The sequence below is a fragment of the Salvelinus sp. IW2-2015 genome, linkage group LG2 (assembly GCF_002910315.2).
Source record: "Salvelinus sp. IW2-2015 linkage group LG2, ASM291031v2, whole genome shotgun sequence".
NCBI classification, from domain to species: domain Eukaryota; kingdom Metazoa; phylum Chordata; class Actinopteri; order Salmoniformes; family Salmonidae; genus Salvelinus; species Salvelinus sp. IW2-2015.
The window spans coordinates 5,286,237-5,310,520 of NC_036839.1; the positions used below are offsets into that span (position 1 = coordinate 5,286,237).

The following is a 24,284-nucleotide window of genomic DNA, read 5'->3' on the forward strand; positions in this document are numbered from 1 at the left end:
AGATTTTTCAAAGTAGCCACCCTTTGCCTTGCGCTCTCTTGGCATTCTGTCAACCAACTTCACCTGGAATGCTTTTCCAACAGTCTTGAGTTCCCACATATGCTGAGCACAGATGACCTGAGCAGTCCAAATCATCCCAAACCATCTCAATTGGGTTGAGGTCGGGTGATTGTAGAGGCCAGGTCATCTGATGCAGCACTCCATCACTCTCCTTTGTCAAATAGCCCTTACACAGCCTAGAGGTGTGTTGGGTCATTGTCCTGTTGAAAAACAAATGATAGTCCCACGAAGCGCAAACCAGATAGGATGGCGTATCGCTGCAGAATGTTGTGGTATCCATGCTGGTTAAGTGTGCCTTGAATTCTAAATAAATCACAGACAGTGTCACCAGCAAAGCACCCCCATACCCCCTTCTCCATGCTTCACGGTGGGAACCACACATGCTGATATCATCCATTCACCTACTCTGCGACTCACAAAGACACGGTTGGAACCAAAAATCGCAAATTTGGACTCATCAGACCAGAGGACAGATTTCCACCGGTCTAATGTCCATTACTCGTGTTTCTTGGCCCAAGCAAGTCTCTTCTTATTATTGTTGTCCTTCAGTAGTGGTTTCTTTGCAGCAATTTGACCATGAAGGCCTGATTTCCCACAGTCTCCTCTGAACGGTTGATGTTGATGCGTCTGTTACTTGAACTCTGTGAAGCATTTATTTGGGCTGCAATTTCTGAGGCTGGTAACGCTAATTAACTTTTCCTCTGAAGCAGAGGTAACTCTGGGTCTTCCTTTCCTGTGGTGGTCCTCATGAGAGCCAGTATCATCATAGCTCTTGATGGGTTTTGCGACTGCACTTGAAGAAACTTCTTGAAATGTTCCGAAATGACTGAACTTAGTGTAACGAATGTAAAGTAATGATGGACTGTCGTTCTCTTTGCTTATTTGATCTGTTATTGCCATAATATGGACTTTTACAAAATATGGCTTTATACCACCCCTACCTTGTCACAACACAACTGAAGGAAAGAAATTCCACAAATTAACTTTTAACAAAGCACACCTGTTATTTGAAATGCATTCCAGGTGACTACCTCATGAAGCTGGTTGAGAGAATGCCAAGATTGTGCAAATCTGTCATCAAGGCAAAGGGTGGCTATTTTGAAGAATCTCAAATATAAAATACATTTTGATTTGTTTAACTACATGACTCCATATGTGTTTTTTAGTAGTTTTCATGTCTTCACTACTATTCTACAATGTAGAAAATAGTAAAAATAAAGAAAAACCCTTGAATGAGTAGGTGTGTCCAAACTTTTGACTGGTACTAGATGTAAATGTAAAACCAACAAATCAATTCCTAATTTTGTATTAATTGTAAGAACTATTTCCTTATAAATGTTCTAATTATTAAGTTATGCTTATAAATAATGAAATATGTGTTTATTCACTGTTTAGAAATTGTTGGTTAATGCTTTCACATGAAAGTGATTGTAAAATGTTACATCCTAATCAATAAAACAATTTTTAGAGGAGCGTTCTCCTACGCAAAACGAGTGACGCAGAAAGTGGGGAAAATAGAGTATGCTGCCAAGTTCATATCTGCCCGAGCCAAGAGGAAGGCCTCTGCACTGAGAGAGATGAATCTGCTGTCTGGGCTGGACCACGAGAGAGTCCTGTATTTCCATGATGCCTTTGAGAAGAAGAATGCAGTCATCATTGTCACGGAGATGTATCCTTTTCAGAGTTCATACTCACTGGTGCCTTTTACACAGATGAAGTACTCCATTTGACTTGAAGAGTGGGGAAAATGGAACATATCACAGTCTTTATTTGTAGCAGACACACATGCACAGACACACTCACATTCCTGTGTTTGCATATTTTTTTGCATTTGTATTTCCAGTGTCATAAATCTCCTTGATCAATGCATACAGATGCAACGAGGAGCTCCTGGAGAGGTTTACAAAGAAATCTACAGTGATGGAGTCGGACGTGAGTTGTTTAACGTGTGCTTGGAGGACACTTAATTATGGGATCATGAGTAACAGTGACCCCTATTGTAAGAACCTTGAACTCGTCTGTATCAACTTGGCACCTGGAATTATTATCAAATGAAGACAACCAAGTAGATCCACACACTTTTACAGGAATAAGCGGGACCTTGGGTAACAGTTGATATGATCAAAACACCCTGTTTCTCTTATTGTATAAGAATGTGTCTCCCATAATATCTTTACAAAATGTAACATAATGACAGTAACATATCCCTGTATACTTGGTATACCTGCAGATCCGTTCCTGTATGAGACAGCTGTTGGAGGGTGTGGACTACCTTCACCATCAAAATATTGTCCATCTGGATATCAAGGTAAACATGTTTCTAGTTAAAAGGTTTAAGGCCAGGCACCTCAGGCTGAAAAATAATAATAATAATAAAAAATAATAATAATCTACCTATCAATGGTATTTTGGTCAATTAATATTCTATTTTTTCAAAAAGTAAACATAAAAATGTCCAAATATATATTTTATTTCGTTTATCATACTACTGTCATTAACATTTGAATGAATTTTAACCACTTTAAAATGGATATACATCTGTAATTTCAGAGCTCACAACATTGCATTCCACATAATTCTGAAGCCCATTTCATAGAGAATGTTACAAACTGGACTGCATTTAGTAATTTATTTTATTTAACCTTTATTTCACTAGGCAAGTCAGTTAACCTGTCTAGGACTGCACATTCCACTGAAAAGGCAGCGCGGGAAATTCAGAAATATTTTTTTGAAATATTTAACTTTCACACATTAACAAGTCCAATACAGCAAATGAAAGATAAACATCTTGTGAATCCAGCCAACATGTCCGATTTTTTAAATGTTTTACAGCGAAAACACCACCTATATTTATGTTAGCTCACCACCAAATCCAAAAAAGCACAGACATATTTCACAGCCAACATAGCTTTCACAAAACCCACAAATAGAGATAAAATGAATCACTAACCTTTGAACATCTTCATTAGATGAGTCATATAACATCATGTTACACAATACATTTATGTTTTGTTCGATAATGTGCATATATACATTTATATATATATATATATATAAAAAATCTCAGTTTACATTGGCGCGTTACGTGCAGTAATGTTTTGATTCCAAAACATCCGGTGATTTTGCAGAAATACTCATAATAAACATTGATAAAAGATGCAAGTGTTATTCACATAATTAAAGATACATTTATCCTCTATGCAACCGCTGTGTCAGATTTCAAAATAAACTTTACGGAAAAAGAATAATCTGAGAACGGCACTCAGAGCACAATCCAGCCAAAGAAATAGTCGCCATTTTGGCGTCAACAAAAGCTACAAAAACACTATAAATATGCACTTACCTTCGAATAACTTCATCAGAAGGCACTCCCAGGATTCCCAGATCGACAATAAATGACTGAAAAGTTCCATAAAGCCCATCATTTAGCCACTTGTTGTTAGCATGTTCAGCCCAGGAATCCATTTTCATGACGCACGAGCAAAGGTTCCGTTACAGGTCGTAGAAACAAGTCAAATGATGTATGCAATCCATATTTAGTATGTGTTTTACATTAATCATCAATAAGGATCCAACCGGAGAATTTCATTGTCTGAAGAAAGAGCATTGGAACGAGAGCACTCTCTCTCGTGAGCGCGCCAAAGGAGACTGACAATTTCTGACGACCACTCAGTAAAATAGCTCCTATGAGCCCCTCCTTTATAGTAGAATCATATAACTAAAATCTAAAGACGGTGACATCTAGTGGAAGCCCTGGGAAGTGTTTGCTCATCCATAACTATAAGGGGTATCATTTGACACTGTTTTGAAAATCGAGTTCTCACTTCCTGTTTTGAACTCTTCTCAGCTTTTTGTCTGCCAAATGAGTTCTGTAATACTTACAGACATAATTCAAACAGTTTTAGAAACTTCAGAGTGTTTTCCATACAATAGTAATAATAATATGCATGTATTACCTTCTGGGACAGAGTAGGAGGAAATTCCGTTTGGGCACGCAATTTGTTCAAAGTCGAAATGCTGCCCCCTATCCCAATGAAGTTTTAAGAACAAATTTGTATTTACAATGATGGCCTGCGGGGACTGGGATTAAAAAAAGAACAAATAAATTAAATATAGAATAAAGCACACATCACGATGAGAGACAACAACACTACATAAAGACAGACCCAAGACAACAACATACCAAGGCAGCAACACATGACAACACAGCATGGTAGCAACACAACATGGTAGCAGCACAAAACATGGTACAAACATTATTGGGCGCAGACAACAACACAAAGGGCAAGAAGGTAGAGACAACAATACATCATGCAAAGCAGCCACAACTGTCACTAAGAATGTCCATGATTGAATCTTTGAATTTTCATTTCATTTTATTTAACCAGGTAGGCCAGTTGAGAACAAGTTCTCATTTACAACTGCAACCTGGGTGCGAAAGAGATAGAGGATAAGTAACAATATGGGGATGAGGTAGTTGGGTGTGCTATTTACAGATTGGCTGTGTACAGGTACAGTGATCGGTAAGCTGCTCTGACAGCTGATGCTCAAAGTTATAGAGGGAGATATAAGACTCCAGCTTCAGTGATTTTTGCAAATCGTTCCAGTCATTGGCAGCAGAGAACTGGAAGGAAAGGCGCCCAAAGGAAGTGTTGGCTTTGGGGGTGACCAGTGAAATATACCTGCAGGAGCGCGTGCTACGGGTGTTGCTATGGTGACCATGGAGCTGAGATAAGGTGGGGCTTTACCTAGCAAAGACTTATAGATGGCCTGGATCAAGTGGGTTTGGCGACGAATATGTAGCGAGTGCCAGCCAAGAAGAGCATACAGGTCGCAGTGTAGTATATGGGGTAGTATATGGGGCATTGGTGACAAAACGGAAGGCACTGTGATAGACTGCATCCAATTTGCTGAGTAGAGTGTTGGAGGCTATTTTGTAAATGACATCGCCGAAGTCAAGGGTTGGTAAGATAGTCAGTTTTACAAGGGTATGTTTGGCAACATGAGTGAAGGAGGCTTTGTTGCGAAATAGGAAGCCGATTCTAGATTAAATGTTGGATTGGAGATGCATAATGTGAGCCTGGAAGGAGAGTTTACAGTCTAACCAGACACCTAGGTATTTGTAGTTGTCCACATATTCTACGTCGGAACCGTCCAAAGCAGTGATGCTAGTCGCGCGGGCAGGTGCATGCAGCAATCGGTTGAAAAGCATGCATTTAGTTTTACTTGCATTTAAAAGCAGTTGGTGGCCTCGGAAGGAGTGTTGTATGGCATTGAAGTTCGTTTGAGGTTTGTTAGCACAGTGTCCAAAGAAGGGACAGATGTATACAGAATGGTGTCATCTGCGTAGAGGTGAATCAGAGAATCACCAGCAGCAAGAGCGACATCATTGATGTATACAGAGAAAAGAGTCAGCACGAGAATTGAACCCTGTGGCACCCCCATATAGACAGCCAGAGGGCCGGACAACAGGCCCTTCGATTTGACACGTTGAACTCTATCTGAGAAGTACTTAGTGAACCAAGGAAAGCAGTCATTTGAGAAGCAAAGGCTATTGAGTCTGCCGATAAGAATGTGGTGATTGACAGAGTCGAAAGCCTTGGCCAGGTCGATGAAGACGGCTGCACAGTATTGTCTTTTATCGATGGCGGTTATGATATCGTTTAGGACCTTGACGTGGCTGAGGTGCACCCATGATCAGCTCGGAAACCAGATTGCATAGCGGAGAAGGTATGGTGGGATTCGAAATGGTCGGTGACCTGTTTGTTAACTTGGCTTTCGAAGATTTTAGAAAGGCTGGGTAGGATGGATGTGGGTCTAGAGTATCTCCCATTTGAAGAGGGGCATGACCGCGGCAGCTTTCCAATCTTTGGAGATCTCAGATGATACAAAAGAGAGATTGAATAGGCTAGTAATAGGGGTTGAAACAATTTTGGCGGATAATTTTAGAGAGGGTCCAGATTGTCTAGCCCAGCTGATTTGTAGTGATCCAGATCCTGCAGTTCTTTCAGAACATATTTGGATTTGGGTGAAGGAGAAGCCGGGGGGGGGGGGGGGGTGTCTTAGGCAAGTTGCTACAGGGGGTCCTGAGATGTTGACCGGGGTAGGGGTAGCCAGGTGGAAAGCATGGCCAGCCGTAGAAAAATGCTTATTGAAATTATTGTTAATAGTAGATTTATCGGTGGTGACCGTGTTACCTAGCCTAAGTGCAGTGGGCAGCTGGAGGAGGTGCTCTTATTCTCCATGGACTTTACAGTGTCCCAAAACTTTTGGAATTAGTGCTACAGGATGCAAATTTCTGTTTGAAAAAGCTAGCCTTAGCTTTCCTAACTGACTGAGTTTATTGGTTCCTGACTTCCCTGAAAAGTTGCATATCACAGGGGGCTATTCGATGCTAATGCAGAACGCAACAGGATGTTTTTGTGCTGGTCAAGGGCAGTCAAGTCTGGGGTGAACCAAGGGCTATATCTGTTCTTACTTCTACATTTTTTTGAATGGGCATGCTTTTTAAGATGGCGAGGAAAGCACTTTTAAAGAGCAACCAGGCATCTCTGCTGACAGGATGAGGTCAATATCCTTCCAGGATACCCGGTCCAGGTTGATTAGAAAGACCCAGATGGTTTTTGGGGGATAAGTTTCATGAGCTCCTTTTGCACCTCGGACTCATTGACTGCCTGCAGGGAGAAATTTGTATCCGGCAGGGGAAAAAGATGACGAAGCATCTGGGATAGTCGCATTAGAAGGGATGGGAGATGAGGAAATGTTGGACGGGCAAGGAGGCATGGCTGAGTCAAATAAGATTCTGACTTAATGACGTAGTGATTAAAGAGCTCGCCATGTGCTTCTTGTCAGTAACAACCACATCATCAACATTAAGGGACATCGGCAGCTTTGAGGAGGAGGGTTTATTCTCCAGGTCTTTAACCGTTTTCTAGAACTTCTTGGGGTTAGACCCACAGAGAGAGAACAGCTCCTTTAACAATACCACTGAAAATATCAAAAAAGAAGGTCCAAGCGTCTTTGACAGAGTTGATTCTATAACATTTTACAGAGGCCAGTTCATGAAGGAAGGCTTGCTTATTAAAGTTTTTTAGCAAGCGTCTATGACAAATCAGGGCAGTCATTTCACTGAGCAGCCATTACGAACACAGGCTGTAAACGGTGATCACTAAGGTCATTACAGAAAACACTAGACTGATACCTATCAGGATTATTTGTGAGGATAACATCAAGGAGAGTAGCCTTTTCTGGGTGTTTGGAGTCATGCCTTGTCGGATTGGTAATAATCTGAGAAAGATTTAGGGAGTCCCATTGCTTTAGGACTTGGTCAGGTGGTTTAAGCATGTCCCAGTGTAGGTCACCTAGCAGAACAAATTCAGACTTAGTGTAAGGGGCCAGGAGAAAGCTTAAGGCTTGTAGGGTACAGGCCGATGCTGATGGAGGACGATAGCACCCAGCAACAGAGCTATTTGAAAGTTTAATGCTTAAAACCAGCAATTCAAATTGTTTGGGGACAGACTTGGTGGAGACAACCGAGCACTGAAGATGATCCTTGGGAAAGATTGCCACTCCACCACCTTTGGAAGATCTGTCTTGCCGAAAAAGGTTATAACCAGAAAGGTTAACATCAGCATTCAAAACACTCTTCCTTAACCACGTCTCAGTAATGACCAACATATCTGGATTGGAGCTGTGAACCCACACTTTCAATTGATCCACTTTCGGTAATAAGCTTCTAGTGTTAACGTGCAGAAAACCCAGGCTTTTACGAGAGCAGAAATCAGTGAAGTAGATATCAGAGCACAAGTCAGAATTGAGGCTAGCAATAGTAGATGGTCCAGGGTGTACTGTACATGCACATTTCCAGATATCATCAACAGTAATACAATCAAGGCACGGCATAGTACAGGGAGAGCTGATTTATGACATCTGAATGTGCATCAGATGGCAACAAGATCATATTGTTCAGCAATTTCATCAGGTAACATGAATACAAAGCCGGCGAGGGGTGGTTAGAATAGGATGGGAGGTCAACAGTCCGTGTAACCAATAGAGAGTCCCGAGTGTGGGAACAAATAGTCTGTCCCACGGTTGGGTAAAGAAAGTTCGTAGTCAACAAAGCATGCAGGAGTCATGAGGCAAATAGAAAAATGCACAAGAAAAAAATATATATAACGACTTGGGGCTAGCCATTGTAAGTTCAGAGTTACACGCCCCAACAATGCGTGTGTGCTGGAGGCGAGCGAAAGCTCGGGAGAGAGGGGGGGGAGTGTAGTGGGCGTACCTGTACCAGACAGCGGGAGGCAGGCCAGGGCAGATGGTGAACAGATAGCCAGTTGAAGTCCAAGCAGCAGTGCAGCAGGCAACAGAGTAGGTGTCACACCCACTCGGGAGAAGCTTGGAAGAGACGGTCTTTGAGATGGTAAATGGGTCTAAATAGGCTTCTGGCGTTTGCTAGTCTTAATTCAGTGTATTCATCTTTAACTGCCATTTACCAAAGTTCCACATTTCCCACAAGCCAACTCTGCTTCAGAAGCATCCGCATTCACCAAATTATGTGTGGTTGTCCTTAGATATATTCAACCGATTTGCCCAGAGGAAGTTGTTGATATGGTGTACATTTTTTATTTTAGATCATATTTTATTTGGAAAAATGCACCAAAAATACTGTAGAAATATTTTTTAAATATTTATCCTGGAGTGTCTTAAAGAAATAAAATAAAAACTATTTAGGCTGACTTCATCCAGTGGCCAGAAAAAAAATTATTTGCGTGGTATTCCAAATTTTTATGAGATATCACAAAATGTGCGTATTTTAACATTTTTCTTTTTTTTTTGTAAAAGTTGATTGCGATATAACAAAATATCCCTATTAGGGTGTTGGGCCTGGCCTTAAAGATATCTCACGAGATATTCTGGATAGTACTGTTTTTGTTTGTTTATTGCAAGTGCGCATTTAGGAATATGTCCCCCTGAATGCATACATTTAGTCAAAAACAAGGTTTTTATTCTGAACTCTGACCTTATCTTTGGGTTTCCTCCCTAGCCTGATAACATACTCATGGCAGAACCCCATGGTGATCAGATCCGCATCTGTGATTTCGGCAACGCCATGGAGCTCACACCCGACGAGGCTCAATACTGCAAATACGGCACACCAGAATTTGTCGCTCCAGAAATTGTCAACCAAACTCCTGTATCCAAGGCAACTGACATCTGGTAAAAATGCTGGACCCATTCAAGTGTTTAAAACTTGATTCCTATCACAAATGGATCCTCTCTAATTCTCTTCTTTCTCTTCCCAGGCCGATTGGAGTCATCACATATCTGTGGTAAATATGGTGTCTATGCAGTGATTACAAAACCAATCATTGATTCATGAGATGATTAATCACGATTTAAGCATGGAATTATTATGCACATGCACACTACAAGCCAAATGGATAAATAAACACCACATAAGTACCTGTTCATTCCGATTTTAATTACTATTAGAGACCCTATCAAAAGGGTGGACATGGACCTGTAATAATATTGGAACATGGCTCTAGAATCAGTGAACAATTAGTGAGAGGAAGAGAAGTTAACAGGTGTTTCTGCATTTCAGCTTGACTGGAGTATCTCCGTTTGCTGGAGAAAATGACCGCAGCTCCGTGCTCAACATCAGGAACTACAATGTGGCTTTTGAGGAGAGTATGTTCGCTGACCTGTGCCGTGAAGCCAAGGGATTCATCATCAAACTGCTGGTGGCAGACAGACTGTGAGTGAAACCTATAGATTTTAACATGTTCAGGCCAAAACTTGAGATGTCCATATGCTACTCAGAATGTCATGTAAATCATGCATTTGATTAAATTGTCAATGTTCCAGACAATTTTAGTTATGGATGTCAAGATAGGATTTGTCCTTAGGATGTTTCCTCTGTTCTTATACATTTGTGGGCTTCTTAAGACGAACTAGAAATCTAATGTAAAATGGTATCATGTCATCCCTTTAGTAGGCCTGATACACAGGAGTGTCTCCGTCATCCATGGTTCAAGGTGAGGCATGTGAACGTTGACTATGGACTCATGTGTGACGCATAACTTTAGGGCTCTGTTCTAACTTGAGATCCCCCGTCATATAATTTGGTAAGATATTGAGCAATTTCAAAATTACGGAGTAATATATGCTAATCTATTCTGTTTTCATTCTTTCACAAAGACCCTAACCAAAGGGAAGGCCATAAGCACAGAGGCCCTCAAGAAGTTTGTGTCTCGCCGAAAGTGGCAGGTAAGGGATCTGTCAAAGCGTCTTTTTTTATTATTATTATACAATTCAAGCCATGATTTTTATTTTCATCTGATTCAGTCTAATATTTGTTTATGTCCATCTTTTCAGCGGTCCCTTATCAGCTACAAATCCAAAATGGTAATGAGGTCCATCCCTGAGTTGCTGAATGACTCATCCAGCCACATCTCCATCGCTGTTCCCCGACACCTCAAAGAGGGCTCACCCCCACCATCGTCGTCCTCTGACTCCGACGAAGATATTGACGAGCTTCCCTTCATTCCAATGCCACTCACCATGGAGTTCTCTGGATCAAGAATGTCTCTGAATGAGATCCCGGACGATCAGGAAGGCACAGGCAGGCCAAACGGCCCCATTGACAGACCAGGATCAGCAGTCACTCATGGCCAACAGAAGATGGTGAGTGAAACCACTGGGAGAGAGAAAGAGGCTGGAGTTTCCGCAGGTAAAGGCCACGGCAGGAAAAGGTCAACGCTAGAAAATGACAAGGGGTCTTCGGACGAGGAGGCTCCCGCAGAGTTGGTGCAAGTATCTGAGAAAGCAAGAAGGCCCTTGTGCAGAGGCTTGAGCTTGGAGTCAGATAAGCCAGAGGGAGGAACCAGAAGGGGGCCGCTGCGTAGAGGGGGCTCTGCAGACAGTGCGCTGCTACTCCACCTCGTACCAGAAGAGGACACTCCGGAAAGGAGCCGACGAGTCCTCAAAAAGACAGTATCCATGGAGCTGCCTAGGAGGAGCACAAGCCCAGGGCCTCTGAGTCAGGAGGACTATGCTCTCAAACTGGAGCTGATGCGGCAGAGGCTACTTCGAGGCGGCTCTGTAGACAAGAAGATGAGTGGCCTGCGAGGACCCCTGCTAGAGACGCTGGGCATGGACGATGGAAAGCAGCGGTTGTCACTGGAACGCTACTCGCACGCCCCCCGCTTAGGGGTTCCCCCATTAACCAGGGCAGCTTCCAGCGACCAGCCTGGAGAAGACGACCCCAAACCCAAATTGCTTCGCAAGAGCGCCTCCTTCAGTCAAGGAGATGATGCAGAGCCCATTCCTCTGCACAGACGGTCCGGGGAGCCACTGGAGTTCCCGCAGATAGAGGAGCGAAGACTCAAGGAGGCCATATCCATGTCTGCTCTCACTGAGCCATTCAAGAATGACTCCCGCCCTGTGACTCCCAGGGAACCTTCCCCTAAACTTCCCATACCAAGCCCAGAGCCTGGGGAACAGGAGACAACAACCAAGATGGAGAACAAAGAGATTAAGACTGTGGAGTCCATTGGCGTGAGTACAGACAGTAATGCAGATCAGAGATCGAACACAGGTGGCTTCTCAGAGAAGAACATGAGCACGTCAGGAGAAGCAATGATTGAAACAGAGTACGTGGATCTGAGGGAGCCTAGCCCTCGTGTGAGGGTTCTTCCATTAGAGGAACCAATGGAGGAAGAGAAAGAAGAGATTGAGGAAAAAGGGACTGTTCCTGTAGATGAACCGAAAGCTAGAGAAGTTGAAGAAATACACAAAGAAGTACAAAACAAAGTCAAAGAAGTAGAAGAAGAAGTGAAGGCACCAGTAAAATCTTCTGAGATGGTCATTACTACAAGCTCCATAAGGGTCACGCCAGCACCAGCATTTTCAAGGGCACCAGATAATGTTGTGACTCCCTTTCCACCTACGTACGTGGCTCCCTCTCCACCTGCCCTTACTGTGCTCCCAGACGGTAGGACCTCTGCGTACGCTAGCATAATGCAAACCATCATGGTCCCCTCGCTTCAGCCCCTAGTTAGCCCCCCATTAGCAGACTCCACCCCTGTAGTTGTTCCAGTCCTTGCACAAGCACCATTTCCAGCACCAACATTAAAACCCACATCTACAACTGTCCCTGATCCATCAAAGCCAGTAACTCTGCTATCTACACCAGGGGAACACCCTGCTGTCTTTTCAAGGGTGGCATCCCCCGAGCCCAAGGAAATGAGTCCACCCAAGGTTTCCCCGTGCCCCACGCCCCAACATGAGCTCTCGCCAGGGGGACTAAATCTCCAGGACATTGCCTCAGAGGAAATATTCAAGGCACGCTTCAAAAAGCGTGACTCTTCCGTCATTCGAGGCCTGAAGCTTCTCAACTGGTCAAAGCCTGAGGAGAAACAAGTAGCCTCTTTGGACTCTGCCGAGTCAGGCGAAGATGTATATCGTCCTGGGCCCGTCGGAGCGCCGCTTGAGTTTGTCCCCAGGAGACTGGAGGAGAAATCCAAGTCGGTGCAGGATCTCCGCGAAGCCCAGAAGGACCAAGGTTTTATGAGAAGGCTCTCCATGCGCCTCAAGAGGACTCCGTCAGCCGAACGCAAGGTAGAAAAGCCAAATGAGGAAGAACCGGTGGCTCCCAGGCGTCGGCTCTCCTGGGCTCTCCCCGGCCGAAGAGGATCTCATTCCCAGGAGAGAAAGGAGGTGGAGATGATGAGGATGGATGGGGGAATGGAAGCCGAGGTGGAACAGGAGGTCAAGGAGCCAAAGAAGCCAAACGAGTCGCCAGTCATGGCCATGCGCAGGAAGATCGAGTCGACGGTGTCCGGAATATCCATGAGGATCCGCAGTGCCTCGGAGGAGAGGAGGGTAGCGGCGGAGGAGAGGGAAGCCAACAAACCAGAGAGCAAGAAGACACCCCTGTTCTCTATTCTGCGCAGGTCGACTTCCGAGGGACGTAGCCTAAAGAATATGGCTGGACACAGTGTCCCTCAGAACCAGCTGGTTTCTCAGTCGGGCACCGGAGCTTCCTCAGATTCCCTGGAGTCCATTTCCAGCGTCAAGTTGGAGACAGCATCGAAGGGTACGAGACTTCTACCAACATATAAATAACATTTCTTTAGAATGAACATGTTCCCCCTACACCTGAAAAGGTCATATCTTTCATTTGAAGATGATTACTGAGCAGAATTAGACAAAACCAAACTTTACCAATTAAAGGGTGTATTATCACTGTACAGAGACAATGTCACTATTCTGGAGTGTTACTAAGAATGTAATAAGAATCATACATTTTAACAATTATACAAACCCTCTCACCCCCTTCCCCAACCAAACCTTTGTTCTTGCATACTGAGATACAAGAAAAAGTAAATCTTAGTAAACACGCTTCCCTATGTGTGCTATCATCCCCTTTTTTCTTTGTTACTATTTATATATGATTTAACTTTGTTATGTTTGTTCCCTCTGGCAGGGGCAGAGGGCGAACGTAGGTCCCGATGGGACCGTTGGGGCCTAACCAGAGGCAGCAAGAAAGACAAGACGGTCTCGCAGCCTGATATCCCCACGGCTATTGCCAGAGAAAATGGCTCCCTACGCTCTCGCTCGTACTCCAGACTGGCATCTGGTAATACTTAAAGTCCCTCTTTTCTTAAAGAGATTGTTCATCCAAATTTCCAGACCTGGTAATCTCAATTACATTTCAAAATAAGTATTCAGATATATTTTATTTGAAATAAAAAGTAGTTGATTATAAGTAGTATAAATACACTTGGAAACTGTTTGAAAATACTCAAATACACTTCCATGCATTTAACCCATGTATTTGAAATAAGTATTGAAAATACTTTCAAATACAATTTGCAAGACTATTTGGTTTAAAAAAATAACCATTCAAATGTTTTGGGCTGTGTATTTGAAAAGCATTTAAAATACCAGATACTCAAACACACATTTATTTGAACCCAGGTCGGCAAATTACAACATTTCATATTTGTTTCCTTACCTTAAAAGCACTCAGTGGACAGGAAGAAACCGCAATCCATCATCATGTATCAAATTACCGGAGGGTTATGAGAATATTCCATCAACGTTCCACCAAACAATTTATTTTCAATCTCTTTTCTATTTTTAAATTAAATATACCTTCCGGTAACCCGCCTCACTCAATGTGACACGGATCCGCAATTTTTTTTAGACCTTAGCTACTAGCTATTTAGCCATTGTTTGCCACTGCTAGCGGCCTTTACCTTCTGCACAGTCACCAACCGATAATACCTACCAGCCTCAGACTATTTTTCTCCACTACAACGCCGGATTACTGCCGTAAACCCTGGACCATTACTCCTGATCATCACAGCTAGCTAGCTGCCACCGAGTGACCCAGCCCCGAAGCTAGCCCTGAGCCAGGCCCACATCCTGGCCTACTCTGTGATCACCCGGCTACCCAGCCGATGCCTCCCAGACACGGCTAGAATCTACTACTCCACTGGATACTTGCCGTAAGCTCTGGACCTTTGCAGCAGATCGTCGCTGCTACCAAGTGGCTATAGTGGCTAACGCCCCTGCCCCGAAGCTATCACCAGTTAGCCGCGAGCCAGGCGCATCTCCCGGGTAGCAAACACAATTACTACAACTACTACACCTCTTTCGCCATCTGGCCCGGACCCTTTGTCGACACGGCGCCCCGCCGTACCACCACGACTGGTCCGCAAACGTAATTCCATCCTCTGTGCCCTCAACCGGCCGTTGCTGAACGTCGGAGCTCACGCTTCTACTTACCACGGCTTGCTAACTTTAAACACTGTGTCTCCCGCGTGCTAGCGTAGTAACGACTACCCCGTGGCTTCCCTGTTCCATCTATTGCTGTTCACTGGACCCTATGATCACTTGTCTACGTAGCTGATGCCTGCTGGACTGTTCATTTATCACGTACTCCATTTGGATATTTTTTTCCGTTTATCTGTCGGCCCTAGCCCCAAACTCAGGCCCTGTGTGTAGTTAACCAACCCACTCTGCCCATTCATCGCCATTTTACCTGTTGTTGTTGTCTTAGCTGATTAGCTGTTGTTGTCTTACCCGATTAGCTGTTGTTGTCTTACCAGTTGTTGTCTTAGCTAGCTCTCCCAATCAACACTTGTGATTGCTTTGTGCATCATTTTATATCTCTCTCAAAGGTCAATATGCTTTGTATACTGTTGTTTAGGATAGTTATCATTGTTTTAGTGTACAGTGGAGCCCCTAGTCACACTCTACATGCCTCAGATTCATCCTTTGTCCCACCCACCACACATGCGGTGACCTCACCCAGTATAACCAGCATGTCCAGAGATGCAACCTCTCTTAACATCACTCAGTCCCTGGGCTTACCTCCACTGTACCCGCACCCACCATACCCCTCTCTGCACATTATGCCCTGAATCTATTCTACCACGCCCAGAAATCTGCTCCTTTTATTCTCTGTCCCCAACGCACTAGGCGACCAGTTTTGATAGCCTTTAGCCGTACCCTCATCCTACTCCTCCTCTGTTACTCTGGTGATATGGAGGTTAACCCAGGCCCTGCGTGTCCCCAGGCACTCTCATTTGTTGACTTCTGTAATCGAAAAAGCCTTGGTTTCATGCATGTTAGCATCAGAAGCCTCCTCCCTAAGTTTGTTTTACTCACTGCTTTAGCACACTCCACCAACCCTGATGTCCTTGCCATGTCTGAATCCTGGCTTAGGAAGGCCACCAAAAATTCTGAGATCTCCATACCCAACTACAACATTTTCCATCAAGATAGAACTGCCAAAGGGGGAGGAGTTGCAATCTACTACAGAGATAGCTTGCAAGGTTCTGTCATACTTTCCAAGTCTATGCCCAAGCAGTTCGAGCTTCTAATTTTAAAAATGAATCTCTCCAGAAATAAGTCTCTCACTGTTGTCGCCTGTTATAGACACCCCTCAGCTCCCAGCGGTGCCCTGGACACCATATGTGAATTGATTGCCCCTCATCTATCTTCAGAGTTCATTCTGTTAGGTGACCTAAACTGGGATATGCTTAACACCCCGGCCGTCCTACAATCTAAGCTAGATGCCCTCAATCTCACACAAATCATCAAGGAACCCACCAGGTACAACCCTAAATCCGTAAACATGGGCACCCACATAGATATTATCCTGACCAACTTGCCCTCCAAATATTCCTCTGCTGTTTTCAACCAGGATCTCAGCGATCACTGCCGCATTGCCTGCATCCACTATGGGCCCGCGGTCAAACGACCACCCCTCATCACTGTCAAACGCTCCCTAAAATACTTCTGCGTGCAGGCTTTTCTAATCGACCTGGCCCGGGTATCCTGGAAAGATATTGACCTCATCCCATCAGTCGAGGATGCTTGGTCGTTCTTTAAAAGTAATTTCCTCACCATCTTAAATAAGCATGCCCATTTCAAAAAATGTAGAACAGATATAGCCCTTGGTTCACTACAGACCTGACTGCCATTGACCAGCACAAAAACATCCTGTGGCGTACTGCAATAGCATCGAATAGTCCCCGCAATATGCAACTGTTCAGGGAAGTCAGGAACCAATACACACAGTCAGTCAGGAAAGCAAAGGCTCGCTTTTTCAAACAGAAATTTGCATCCTGTAGCTCTAACTACAAAACGTTTTGGGACACTGTAAAGTCCATGTCCAATGTCCTGATCTCCAATCCAAAATAAAATCTAGAATCGGCATTCTATTTCGCAACAAAGCCTCCTTCACTCACGCCGCCAAACTCACCCTAGTAAAACTGACTATCCTACCGATCCTTGACTTTGGCGATGTCATCTACAAAATAGCTTCCAATACTCTACTCAGCAAACTGTATGCAGTCTATCACAGTGCCATCCGTCTTGTTACCAATGTCCCTTATACCACCCACCATTGCGACCTGTATGCTCTAGTCGGCTGGCCCTCGCTACATATTCGTCGCCAGACCCACTGGCTCCAGGTCATCAATAAGTCTATGCTAGGTAAAGCTCTGCCTTTTCTCAGCTCACTGGTCACGATAACAACACCCACCCGTAGCACGAGCTCCAGCAGGTATGTCTCACTGGTCATCCCCAAAGACAACACCTACTTTGGTCGCCTTTCCTTCCAGTTCTCTGCTGCCAGTGACTGGAACAAATTGCAAAATCGCTGAAGCTGGAGACTTATATTTCCCTCACTTACTTTAAACATCAGCTATTTGAGCAGCTAACCGATCGCTGCAGCTGTACATAGTTCATCTGTAAATAGCGCACCCAATCTACCTACCTCATCCCCATATTGTTTTTATTTACTTTTCTGCTCTTTCACACACCAGTATCTCTACTTGCACATAATCATCTGCTCATTTATCACTTCAGTGTTAATCTGCTAAATTGTAATTACTTCGCTACCATGGCCTATTTATTGCCTACCTCCTCACGCCATTTGCACACACTGTATATAGACTTTCTTTTTTTTTCTATTGTGTTATTGACTGTACGCTTGTGTATTCCATGTGTAAGTCTGTGTTGTTGTTTGTGTCGCAATGCTTTGCTTTATCTTGACCAGGTTGCAGTTGTAAATTAGAACTTGTTCTCAACTAGCTTACCTGGTTAAATAAAGGTGAAATATATATATATATATTTTTAAACATACACAGAACATGGTTGCCATCGTCACAGAATTGTGTGTCCAGTTTTCTGAGGGTTCTATAACATTAATATCTTATGTTCTGAGAACATGGAAACCATATTCTGTGTATGTTTGGTAGGACGTTAATGGAATATTCTCCTAACCCTCCGAGAACTGGACACATGAATGTTCTTGCAACGTTCCCATTAAACGTATCTAGAACATTCATATTTTAAGTTCTGAGAACATGGTTAAGCACGTTCTGGCTAAGTTATATTTGACATTAAGAGAATGTGTCTCATGGAAACATTCCTTGCACATCAATGGCACATTCAACATTTAAAAAAATGTAAATACCTGAGACTCTTAAAACTTCTTTAGGGATCAAATCCTGTTAACGGGATCGATTTGACATCATCCGGTGAAATGGCAGAGTGCCAAATTCAAATTAAATTACTATAAATATTAAACTTTCATGAAATCACACAAGCAATACACCAAATTAAAGCTACACTTGTTGTTAATCCAGCCAACGTGTCAGATTTCAAAAAGGCTTTACGGCGAAAGCAAACCGTGCTATTATCTGAGGACAGCACCCCATCAAACAAACACAGACAATCATAATTCAACCCGCCAGGCGCGACACGAAACTCAGAAATAATTATATAATTCATGCCTTACCTTTGACGAGCTTCTTCTGCTGGCACTCCAATATGTCCCATAAACATCACAAATGGTCCTTTTGTTCGATTAATTCCGTCGTTATATATCCAAAATGTCCATTTATTTGGAGCGTTTGATCCAGAAAAACACCAGTTCCAACTCGCGCAACATGATTACAAAATATCTAAGAAGTTACCTGTAATCTTTGTCCAAACATTTCAAACAACTTTCCTAATACAACTTTAGGTATTTTTTAACGTAAATAATCGATCAAATTTAAGACGGGATAAACTGCGTTCAATAGCGGATAAAAACAAAGTGGAGCGATCTTTCAGGTCACGCGCCTCTAACAAACAGTACACTTCACTCGAAGCTCGTTCTGAACTGTCCTAATTCTTCATTACACAAAGGAAAAACATCAACCAATTTCTAAAGACTGTTGACATCTAGTGGAAGCGATAGGAACTGCAAGCAAGTGCCTTAGAAATCTAGATCCCCATAGAAAACTCATTGGAAAAAAAAGATTTTCCTGGATGCTGTAATCGCTGCCAAAGGTGCTTCAACAAAGTACTGAGTATATGGTCTGAATACTTATGTAAATGTTATGTTTTTTAAATTTTTAATAATACATATGCAAAAATTTCTAAACCTGTTTTTCTTTGGTCATTATGGAGTATTGTGTGTAGATTGATGAGAAAAAGGGGTCTGAATACTTTCCGAATGCACTGTAGCTTGCCAGTGTGTCAACTCGCTTGTCAGTCTAAACAGCATGTTGATACTCACAGTTGTTGGAAGAGTCTAATTAGCAAACAGTGAAAGACATATCAAACAACATTTATTTTTATGTGGTCCATAGAAATGCCAATTTTTTTACTTCTTAAACCCATTCCCAATTTGTCTCTCTTCCAGACTTCCCTCCCGTGTTCCACATCAAGTTGAGGGACCACGTCCTGCTGGAGGGAGATCCCATCACCCTTAGCTGCCTCCCTGCTGGCAGCCCCCACCCACACATCTCCTGGATGAAAGGTAAGAACTTAATATAAGAGCAGAATGTAATATCAACCCCTATAGTATCTTCAGAAAGCATTCAGACCCCTTGACTTTTTACACATTTTGTTAATTAAAGCCTTCTAAATTGTATTTTTTTTTTATTCCCCCTAATCAATCTACACACATTACCCCATAAGCACAAAGCAAAAACTGTTTATTTTTTATTTTTATAAAAACTGAAATAGTACATTTAAATAACTATTCAGACTCTTTACTCGGTACTTTGTTGAAGCACCTTTGTCAGCGATTACAGCCTTGAGTCTTCTTGGGTATGACGCTACAAGCTTGGCACACATGTATTTGGGGAGTTTCTCCCATTCTTCTCTGCAGATCCTCTCAAGCTCTGTCAGGTTGGATGGGGAGCATTACTGCACAGCTATTTTCAGGTCTCTCCAGGGATGTTCAATCAGGTGTAAGTCCGGGCTCTGGCTGAGCCACTCAAGGACATTCAGAAACTTGTCCCAACGCGGCTCCTGCATTGCCTTAGCTGAGTGCTTAGGGTCGTTGTCCTGTTGGAAGGTAAGCCTTCACCCCAGTCTGAGGTCCTGAGCACTCTGGAGAAGGTTTTCATCAAGGATCTCTCTGTACTTTGCTCCGTTCATCTTTGCCTCGATCCTGACCAGTCTCCTAGTCCCTGCCGCTAAAAAACATTCCCACAGGATGATTCTGCCACCACCATGCTTCACCATAGGGATGGTGCAGGTTTCCTCCAGACCTGACACTTGACCAAAGAGTTCAGTTTTGGTTTCATCAGACCAGAGATTTTTGGTTCTCATGGTCTGAGAGTCCTGAAGTGCCTTTTGACAAACTCCTAGTACGCTGTCATGTGCCTTTTACTGAGGAGTAGCTTCCATCTGGCCACTCTACCATAAATGCCTGTTTGGTGGATTGCTGCAGAGATAGTTGTCCTTCTGGAAGGTTCTCCCATCTCCACAGAGGAACTCTGGAGCTCTGTCAGAGTGACCATTGGGTTCTTGGTCACCTCCCTGACCAAGGCTCTTCTCCCCCGGTTGCTCATTTTGGCCGAGTGGCTAGCTCTAGGTAGAGTCTTGGTGGTTCCAAACTTCTTCCATTTAAAAATTATGGAGGCCACTGTGTTCGTGGGGAACTTCAATGCTGCAAAAAATGTTGGTACCCTTCCCCAGATCTGTGCCTTGATGCAATCCTGTCTCGGTGCTCCTCTGACATGCATTGTCAACTGCGGGACCTTATATAGACAGGTATGTGCCTTTACAAATATTGTCCTATCAATTGAATTTACCACAGGTGGACTCCAATCAAGTTGTAGAAATATCTCAAGGATGATCAATGGAAACAGGATTCACCTGAGCTCAATTTCAAGTCTCATAGCAAAGGGTCTGACTATTTATGTGAATAAGGTATTTCTGTTTTTATTTATTTGATCAATTTTAGAATAAGGCTGTAACGTAACAAAATGTGGAAAAAGTTAAAGGGTCTGAATACTTTCCGAATGCACTGTAAATGCATCATATTGCATTATAACTGTTGGCTTTAAGTGTACATTTTCTCCCACCTCAGATAAGAAGCCTCTACAGATTGATGCCAGAATGAACATGATCTCCTGTCCGGATGGCAGGCAGCTGCTGATGATCATGACAACCACCAAGAAGGATGCAGGGCTATACGAGTGTGTGGCTACCAACCCTCTGGCTTCGGTCTCCAGCTCCTGTACTCTCTCCCTTGCTCGTAAGAGTCACACACACCTCGGAAAGGGGAATAGAGGGAGAGAATTGTCGTAATTTTTTTGTTGGTTTTCTAAATTACAGATTTTCCTGCTCTATTATTTAGGTTTGGATAGAACCTTGGCCAACTCAGTTGTTCGAACGAACCTATTCTAGCGCAAATTCCTTTCTAATTCTGTTACGTCAGAAAATTATACCAAATTAATTACCATCAACTAATCTTTAGACCAACTCTCTTGCAACTGAAAATCTTTTTTATTTCGGCCTAATCATTTGAAACACTTTTAGTGGTTTTGAATGAACAGGACTGAGTTGAACCTATACCTCTCTGCCCTTCTAGGGCTGCCCAATCATCCTGGTACTCCTGAGGTTCCCCAGCGCTATAAGAACACTGCCCTGGTCCTCTGGAGGCCCTCAGACACTATGGCCCCCTGCACCTACTCTCTGGAGAGAAAAGCAGAGGGTGAGTCATGGTGTCACATACACTCACACATACAACATCATTCGTATCATTTCAAAGTCTGAACTTAAAGCCATACTGTCCAAATGCAGTTGTATCATAAGTCAAATGTCCACAGTCCAACACATTATTGCCCTGTTGCAGTCATTAGCAATATTGCAGTGTTGTTCTGTTCAATCACTGATAGAAATACATTTACATTTAAAAATGTAATCATTTTATCAAGGCGAGACCCAAATGCAGACACAGGAGGCAGATGGTTGGAGTCTTACAATGTTTATTAATCCAAAAGGAGTAGGCAAGAGAATGGTCGTGGACAGGCAAAAAGGTCAAAACCAGATCAGAGTCCAGGAGCTGCAGAGTGGCAGACAGGCTTGTAGTTAAGCAGGCAGAATAGTCAGGCAGGCGGGTACAAAGTCCAGAAACAGGTATGGGTCAAAACCGGGAGGACTAGAAAAAGAAGAATGCAAAAAGCAGGAGAACGGGGAAAACGCTGGTTGACCTGGAAACATACAAGACGAACTTGCACAGAGAGACAGGAAACACAGGGATAAATGCACTGGGGAAAATAAGCCACACCTGGAGGGGGTGGAGACAATCACAAGGACAGGTGAAACAGATCAGGCCGGGAGGGGGGGGGGGGGGGGGGCAAGTGCAAGTGCTGGTAAATTTTTTACATTTTGTATTTTAGGTGAGGAGGCGGATTGTTTAAGATACTGTTTGAAGAGGTAGGGTTTCAGATGTTTTCAGAAGATGGGTAGGGACTCTGTCCTAGTTTCAGGGGGAAGCTGGTTCCACCATTGGGGTGCCAGGACAGAGAAAAGCTTGGACTGGACTGAGCGGGAGCTGCCCCTCCCGTAGGGGGGAGGGCCAAGAGACGTGAGATGGCTGAACGAAGTGCTCGGGTTGGGTTGTAGGGTTTGAGCATAGCCTGAAGGTAGGGAGGGGCAGTTCCTCTTGCTGTTCCATAGGTAAGCAACATGGTCTTGTAGTGGAAGCGATCTTCGATTGGAAGCCAGTGGAGTGTGCGGAGGAGCGGGGTGACATGAGAGACATTTTTTTATGCAGTTTTATTATGCCAATGATTCATTCAAAATAACTGCCTTCCGTGACCTTATTCTCTGACAATGATTGAAATGTGTCTTTCTAAATGAAATATAAACATGAACACGTAAATGTATGTCTATGGTCTTTCTCCCCCAGGTGAGAGTAACTGGCTCATCGTGGCCACTGGAGTGGCTGACTGTTACTACAATGTGGTAGACTTGCCAGGAAGGGGCACCTTCAGGTTTAGAGTGGCGTGTGTGAACAAGGCAGGCCAAGGACCCTACAGTAACCTCTCAGAGTTAGTGTGCCTGGACGCCTCAGGTATGTGCTACTTTCTACTATGAAGACCTAATGGTAATACAGTATGTCATTATTATCATACATTTATTTTCCATTTGGTTTAAATGTTTGCACACATGTATGATGTACTTTAGGCACCTGGAGATGGACAAACTCCTGTAAACGTCTATACTTTCTCCATCAAATATGAATGTTTCCTAGCAAAGTCTTTTTCATAGAATTCTACGAGAGGGCTCACTCTCGTAATACTAAAAACGGTATTATTCTGAATCAACAGCACCAACAAAATCCAGTGGATCAGTCGTTGTGAAGACAGTCCATGCAGCACCGGTTGTCAAAACGTCAGCAATTACCGTCCCCTCCATGAAGCCTGTGCCTAGTAAAGTGCCGACCCCAGCCCCATCTTTCTCCCCATCCACACAGACCCCATCCCCCTCTGCTGCTGCTCCCACTCCTGCTGTACCAGCGGCCAAGTCTATTGCTTCTATCCCTGCTTTTAAACCTGTTGATTCCAAACCCTCAGTCCCTCAGACCCTAACCAGCGCTGCCTCCGCCCCCATTGTTATTAATGTGGCCCCATCCCACCGGGCCATCCCTGAGATCCAAAGCCCGTCTCCAGTTCAGTCCGCTCCTGCCCCGGCCAAAGCCAAGACCACCATCAATATCAACGTCACGAAAACACCACATTCTCAACTGGGAACCGTAACCAAGCTCGCTCCTCCTACCGTTCTCCCCAAACCCCAGAGTCCCATCAATATTGTCTCTCCCATGACTAAGACCCCGCACCCACCTGTGGCACCTCCCACAGCCATTGGCAAACCCATTTCGTCTGTGCCCATGTATGCGCCAATACCGGCTACCACGGCACGCGTCATCCCACCATCCCCCTCCACCCCCATCTCACCCCCGGTGGTGCTGGTTTCCAGCATGAGTCCTGTAGGGGATGGTGGGGTTACACCCACACGTATGACCCCGTCTGGGCGGATGACCCCCTCCGGCACCCTGTCAGGACGCAAGACGCCCTTGGGGGGACGCCCCGGTGAGAGTTCCCTGCGCCAGGGAGTGCCCCAGAAACCATACACCTTCATGGATGAGAAGGCCAGGTAAAGAATGTCAAAAGTAATGTCCACAATGCTCCCACAGTGATATGCTCAGAGATATTTTAGACACAGCATTTCCCTCAAGACTGTCTATCCATAACTGTGTTATTGCACTGAACAAAAATATAAATGCAACATGCAACAATTTGAAAGATTTTACTGTTACTGTTCATATAAGGAAATCAGTCAATTGAAATAAATTCATTAGGCCGTGATCTATGGATTTCACATGACTGGGATTACAGATATGCCTCTGT

The 24,284-nt window shown here is 43.9% G+C and overlaps 1 protein-coding gene across 1 annotated transcript in view; it reads left to right on the forward strand.

Annotated features, from left to right (window-relative positions):
- The window catches only part of spegb (striated muscle enriched protein kinase b), a 112,230-nt gene that overhangs the window by 80,515 nt on the left and 7,431 nt on the right, over positions 1-24,284 (forward strand). The window contains exons 22-36 of the mRNA XM_024000746.2: positions 1,529-1,729; positions 1,935-1,992; positions 2,291-2,368; positions 9,107-9,279; positions 9,366-9,392; positions 9,668-9,820; positions 10,058-10,100; positions 10,264-10,332; positions 10,441-13,162; positions 13,553-13,705; positions 19,277-19,393; positions 20,957-21,124; positions 21,461-21,583; positions 22,784-22,948; positions 23,205-24,030. Coding sequence (XP_023856514.1) covers positions 1,529-1,729; positions 1,935-1,992; positions 2,291-2,368; positions 9,107-9,279; positions 9,366-9,392; positions 9,668-9,820; positions 10,058-10,100; positions 10,264-10,332; positions 10,441-13,162; positions 13,553-13,705; positions 19,277-19,393; positions 20,957-21,124; positions 21,461-21,583; positions 22,784-22,948; positions 23,205-24,030 — 5,076 coding nt within the window. The remainder of the gene's footprint in view (positions 1-1,528; positions 1,730-1,934; positions 1,993-2,290; positions 2,369-9,106; positions 9,280-9,365; positions 9,393-9,667; positions 9,821-10,057; positions 10,101-10,263; positions 10,333-10,440; positions 13,163-13,552; positions 13,706-19,276; positions 19,394-20,956; positions 21,125-21,460; positions 21,584-22,783; positions 22,949-23,204; positions 24,031-24,284) is intronic.